Source organism: Artemia sp. Qi Xiang Cuo, chromosome 7 (assembly GCF_049724085.1).
Source record: "Artemia sp. Qi Xiang Cuo chromosome 7, ASM4972408v1, whole genome shotgun sequence".
In the NCBI taxonomy this organism is placed as follows: Eukaryota; Metazoa; Arthropoda; class Branchiopoda; order Anostraca; family Artemiidae; genus Artemia; species Artemia sp. Qi Xiang Cuo.
The window spans coordinates 68,096,780-68,103,030 of record NC_142800.1 but is presented as its reverse complement, the minus strand read 5'-3'; the positions used below and the strand labels follow the sequence as shown (position 1 = coordinate 68,103,030).

Sequence of the window (6,251 nt, the reverse complement as noted above, 5' to 3'; positions counted from 1 at the left end):
CATATTTATTAAATTTTCGACTATGCTGAACAAAATGGCTATCTCAAAATTTTAATTGGGTGACTTTTAGAAAAATATGAGCGTGGGAGGGGGCCTAGTTGCCCACCATTTTTTTTGTCACTTAAAAAGGGCACTAGAACTTTTAATTTCCGTTCCAATGAGCCGTCCTACGATATTAAGTTTTTCAAAGAAAAGTAAAGATCGTTTTAAACTTAGGATCAGCAGATACTAACACCTGTTAAAAATCAAACTCAAAACGACCAGAAATTAGTATTAAAGAATAAACGAAACCCAAAACCAACAGAAACTAAATAAACAATCATAGCAAAAAAAAACATGCAACAACTAATAATATAAATGAATAAATAAGTCTTAAAGCGAGTAATACTTAAATTGAATCTGCAAATCAATCTCAAAAAAAAAAAAAAATTAGCTATTGAAGTATAAATGAAACCCAAAACGAACAGAAATTAAACAAACAATCAATGAAAACAAAAATACAATAGATACTAATTTAAATGAATAAATAAATATTAAAACGAGTGAAACTTAAATTAAATATGCAAATCTAGCTTGAAACGAACAAAATCACTACAAACTAGAGCTTGGGTATCGCTTCCTTCTCTCACTGTAAAAGTCTAAAACCTACTGCGTCATTGGCGCTTTACTGAAAACTATATGTGTCTTGAACAGTCTTGGAAAGTATAAACAAAATTAAATTGAATATTTGATATATAATGATATTAATTGTTGAGAAGGCGTTGAAGGACAACTCCCCCACAGCCCTCAGGGCAAGGGTTGTAAGTTATGCCCTGGGGGCATATAAGGTTTTGTATAGACAACGTTATCGTAGAAACTTCAGAAAGGGCTCATTCGATTAGAAATTCGTCCGGAATGATGCAAACTTTGTTTGCTGACCACGTGCCACTGGATATGGGGCTTAACCCCCTAACTAATCGCTCCGAACAGGGCTGCCCCAACCTCGTGGGTGCAGGTGGAGCCCACCCCAGGGTTTCTCAGTGCCCATGATTTCCCTAGTGTCAATAAGAACCCAGGCCTAGGGACGGTTGGGCTTGCGACCCTCCTCCTGAAAACAATTGCAATGAAAAGAAATGTTACTCAAGCCTCGGATACTATTCGTTTTAACTCCTTACGACCTCGGCACGTCCCCGGACATCTTTTGAACCTTACTGACCAAGGTGGGCTTAGAATAGCCACCTGGAATGTTTTAACCATGAATAACCTCGGATCCAAAGACCTTCTAGGGCTTGAGATGTTGAGATGTGGGATTGACATACTTGGAATGATATAAACCCACTTGACGGGATCAGGCGATGAAGAAATTGCCAGTTCTGATCACAGGTTAGGTCAACCCAATCCAATCAACCAATATCCCCCAACCCAATATCGGATAGACTACTCACTGCCCGCTTCAACCACAAACACGGGAAGATGACGATTGTTGTGTGCTACGCACCAACAAACATCTCTCCAACAGATGTGAAAGACAAATTCTACTTGGCACTGACAGCTGCTCTCTCTCGGATTTCCTCTCACGATGTTTTGGTCATGGTACGCAACTTTAGTACAACTGTATCTGATCCCAGCGGAGCTTTTAAATCTGTAATTGGTCAAGTTACCCCTGATTCTCTGAACGAAAATGGGACCCGGCTGCTCCAGCTATGCGTCATGCAAGATCTGGTCATTACAAACACCTCGTTCAACAGGAAGAGCATTCATAAATCAACATTGCATAGCAATGACGGGCACACACGAAAGATGATCGATTATATTATAATCAGCCAAAGACGGCGGTCATCAGTCACAAAGTGCAGAACCTATCGCTGCGCCGAGATCGGGAATACTGACCATAGATTAGTTGCTGCGAACTTCCGTCTACAACTCAAAGCCCAGCCTACAGAACGACACCAACCAAAGTTGGACACTCAGAAACCAAAAACCGAGGAATTCCGCCAAAATTATTTAGTTGAAGTCCAGAACAGATTTGAATACCTGAATACCCTTGTTGACCAGGACACGTTTTGGCAGACGTACAAAAACAATATATTAGAGGTGGCCACTGAGACCGTCGGTCGAAAGCTGTACTCAAAAAAGCCCTGGCTGTCGCAAGAAGCTTTGTGAATCCGTGAGTAACGCAGAAGAGCGTGGCTGGTCGTAGATGTTCCCTCCTACAGACGGTTAAACGGTGTCAGGAAAGAACTTATCCACCGAGAAATGGAATAATTTGTTGACAAAAAAGCTGATGAGCTAGAAGACACAGCACGAAAAGATGACACTATGTCGCTTTTCAAGCATGTCAGAGAACTCAGCGAGGAGAAAGCTCCAAAGATAGGAGCAGTTAAATCCACCTCCGGCGTAATGCTCGAAGATGAAACCGCGCAGCTTGATCGATGGAAGGAGCATTTCAAAAAGCTGCTGAACGCCGACAGAGTCGACGTCGATCCCGACATAGTCGCATCCGCTGAGCAAACAACAAGCAAAATCTCCCAGAGCCTGAGCCTCCCTCTGTAGAAGAGATACAGAATGCTCTGAGGAGGATGAAAAACAACAAAGCACCAGGAACCTGCGGGATCACCGTAGATCTGCTAAAATTCGCAGGACCGACGATGCTATGGCTGCACATGCTGTTTTCCCTCGTTTGGACAACAGAACTGATTCCACAAGAATGGAAGGAAGGTATAATTCTCCTTCTATGGAAGCGTAAAGGTAGTCGAAGTGATTACTCCAACTACAGAGGAATCACCCTCCTGTCGGTTCCCGGCAAATTATTTGCCATGACTTTGATAGATAGAAGTACCCAGTTCATCCGTAAGTGCCACCGGATTCAGCAAGCAGGTTTCATGCCGAACAGATCCACGACCGAGCAGATCTTCACCGTACGCCAGGTCATCGAGAAAGCTCGTGACTTCCAGCGCACAGCATACCTCGCCTTTGTTGACTTTAAAGCAGCCTTCAACTCGGTCGACCGTCAGTCTCTCTGACTTATACTAGAACGAACAGATCTCGCAGAAAAATACAGTCTCCTGTTCAAGGCGCTCTACACTGGTACAAAAAGCTTCATCCAGGTTAATGGTCGTCGAAGCTCACTGTTCGAAATAAATACCGGTTTACGGCTAGGTTGTGCTGCTGCTCTTGAACTGTTCAATGCGGTGATTGATTATGTCATGGATCGAACCACGAACCGGCTCCCCTTGGGACTAAGCTATGGCGACAGAGTTTTAGCCGATTGTGACTTCGCTGATGATATTGCTCTGATATACACTTCTGCAGCTGAACTCGAAGAAGCCCTCAACACACTGTCGGAAGAAGCCCTGAAAGTGGGACTACATATTAGCTGGCAGAAAACAAAAATAATGATCGTTGACTCCGCAGGTAACACCGCCAACTCACCAGCATTCAACGTATCAGGGCAAACCGTCGAGGTTGTCGAGTCTTTCACCTACCTTGGATCTGTCATCACGGAAAACGGCTCAGTCGAAACTGAAGTTCAGTCGCACATCGGAAAAGAAACATCAATTATGGCACGACTATACCGTTCAGTGTGGTCAAAGTCCAACATCAGCCGAAAAACAAAAATGCAGATCTACAACACCACCGTAACCCAAGTCCTTCTCTACGGTGCTGAGACCTGGCCGGCTGCTGCTTCTGCTCGTGATGCCATAGATGTGGCCCAAACAAAGTTCTTGAGACGTATTGAAAGGATCAGATGGGACGACTTTGTCTCGAACACCCGATTGCTGGCACTAACAGATCAGACCCCCAACTCTCGTCAAGTCGCTGCACGAATCCTACGGTGGTTCGGCCAGTTGGTCCATATGCCAGCAGAAACACCTGCCAGCACTCTCTTCAATTTTGATCCCCCTGCGCATGGCTGGAAGGGCCCCCGCGGAAGGCCCCGGTTCAGATGGGGGGACAGCCTCACCCAGTACCTCTCAATGATCGGCACTGATATACAAGAAGCAGTCACGCTTGCACAAGACCGTTCCGAATGGAGGCGAAAAGTCACGTGTCTCTCTACGCTGGACCACTAGCAGGATCATTAAGTCAAGTAAGTCAAGTAAATCTTTTTAATAGTCGAAAGTGATTCAAAGGTAACTGACATCCCTTCCACGCCCACCATTTTCCCAAAAACATCCAATTAAAATTTTGGTATAGCTATTTTGTTCAACGTAGTTGAAAGTTCTGCAAATTATATTTTTTAGCAGGACACTTCCCTCCACAGCCTTCAGGGGCAAGGGTTATAAGTTGTGCCTTGGGGCATATATGGTTTTTATGGAAGGAATGCTCGTATAAACTTCATAGAGGGCTCAGTTGACTGGAAATTAAAAGTTCTAGTTTACTTTTTAAGCATCAAAAGATATTGTAGGGTAACCAGTTTTCCCATGCCCCTCCCAAACCCTTTTTTCCCAAATGTATCCAATACAAATTTTAAGATAGCTATTTTGTTAAAAATAGTTCAAAGATTATATAACAAAAATTTCGGTGTTGACACAACCCACCAGGACCCGGGGGCAGGCGTTTTAAGTTATGCCCTGGGGGCATATATGGGTCTTATGGAAGAGATGCTCGTATTAACTTCAAAGAGGGATCATTTGATTGGAAATTGAAAGTTCTAGTTCACTTTTTAAGAGTCAAAAGAAATTACAGGGCACCTAGCCCCCCCACCCCCTCCCCGCCCTTTTTTTCTCAAACCCATCCGATAAAGACTTTGAGATATATTTTTTTTTTATAGTTCAAAGATCTCTCACCCTTCCCCTCTCCTGCTGTCTACACTAAAGTTTTCTTCTTATGCCAACTACGCTGCCCCCACCCCAAAGACTTTAATGAGGTAAAGTTTTGTATGGGAAGAAAGTTAAAAGTTTCAAGAAATTTCGAAGGGACGTTAAGAAACATCAAAATACACTAATAAGAACTAGATAAAGAGTTTCCTATCCAATTACTCCCAGAAATTCTCTCAAACTGAAAATGCTAAAATACTTCAAATTACAGCCATACTAAAATAAGGTTGAAATACATACTTAGCAATAAATGCTAAATTATTGTGGCAAAAAATGGAAAAATGTTCTAATCAAAATGATCCTGTTCTTTCTGCATCAACAAATGAAATAGCCTAACTACTGTATTCTGAAGCTATTTTTTCGATCCATTCATTGTTGCGTGAAAAAATCACGTTTGATTTATCAGAGGCATGTAATTAAGTTGTCTATAGCAAAGGCCATAAGGTTTCAATGTTTTATTATTATTATTAATTAAAAAAAAAAACCTTGCATAAAAATAAGTTTTCAAAGAAAAGTAAAGAACCAAATTGAACTCAGGACCAACAGAGATTAATTTATATTATAGTTAGTAGAAAGGCCTTATTGACTACAGAACGAACACCCTGCTGCCACCTACAACTTTTTTTAACACCAAATTTGGGCATAGAGTCCCTAGGGAGAACACGTGGTTAATTAAAGCGATTGGGAATTTGGAAAACCTGTGCTGTCAGTCATTAATCAAATTGTTTCCGGGCAAAGTTCAATAATGTCTGACAGGTACTGTCAATCATTAATCAAATTGTTTCCAGGCGAAGTTTAATAATGTCTGACAGGTGATGTCATGATTGATTGATTGACATTAAAGGGGAATTAATTTGTTGTTTCTAAAGAGAATTGATTCACGAGAGGGGAATTAATTTGTTGTTTCAAAAGAGAACTGTCTCCCAGCGAATGTTTCGATCTTAGTAATGAAGAGATTGATTCACGAAATACCTTTCAAAAGGCATTTCAGAGCAACATCTTTTCTTAATGTCCCTTCTAAAACCATTTTACAAGTTGAAGCATCCATCCTTTTCACCCACATCTTTACTCTACAGCTTTTTGGATGCCTCAACACCAAATATACCTTTCAAAAGGCATTTCAGAGCAAGTTCCTTTCTTAAAGTCTCTTCTAAAGTCTCTTCATTTTCCAACTTGAAGTACCAATCCTTTTCACCCACAACTTTACTTTACAGCTTTTTGAATGCTCCAACACCAAGCGATACCTTTCAAAGGCATTTCAGAACAAGTTCTTTTCTTAATGTTCCTCCTAAACCAATTTTACAAGTTGAAGCATCCATCCTTTTCACTCACAGCTTTACTTTACAGCTTTTTGGATGCCTCAACACCAAGAAATACCATTCAAAAGGCATTTCAGAGCAACTTATTTTCTTAATGTCCCTTCTCAACCCATTTTCCAACTTGAAGTACCCA

The 6,251-nt window shown here is 41.5% G+C and overlaps 2 protein-coding genes across 2 annotated transcripts; both read left to right on the top strand.

Moving 5' to 3' along the window:
• The first annotated feature begins 1,452 nt into the window (after positions 1 to 1,452).
• Positions 1,453 to 2,142, top strand: LOC148950633 (protein CFDP2-like). Its single transcript, XM_089091910.1, has one exon. The coding sequence runs from the start codon at positions 1,453 to 1,455 to the stop codon at positions 2,140 to 2,142; it is 690 nt and encodes a 229-aa protein (XP_088948036.1).
• Positions 2,143 to 3,374: 1,232 nt separating this feature from the next.
• On the top strand, positions 3,375 to 4,052 carry LOC148950632 (uncharacterized). The gene has a single exon (XM_089091909.1). The coding sequence runs from the start codon at positions 3,375 to 3,377 to the stop codon at positions 4,050 to 4,052; it is 678 nt and encodes a 225-aa protein (XP_088948035.1).
• The last annotated feature ends 2,199 nt before the right edge of the window (positions 4,053 to 6,251 follow it).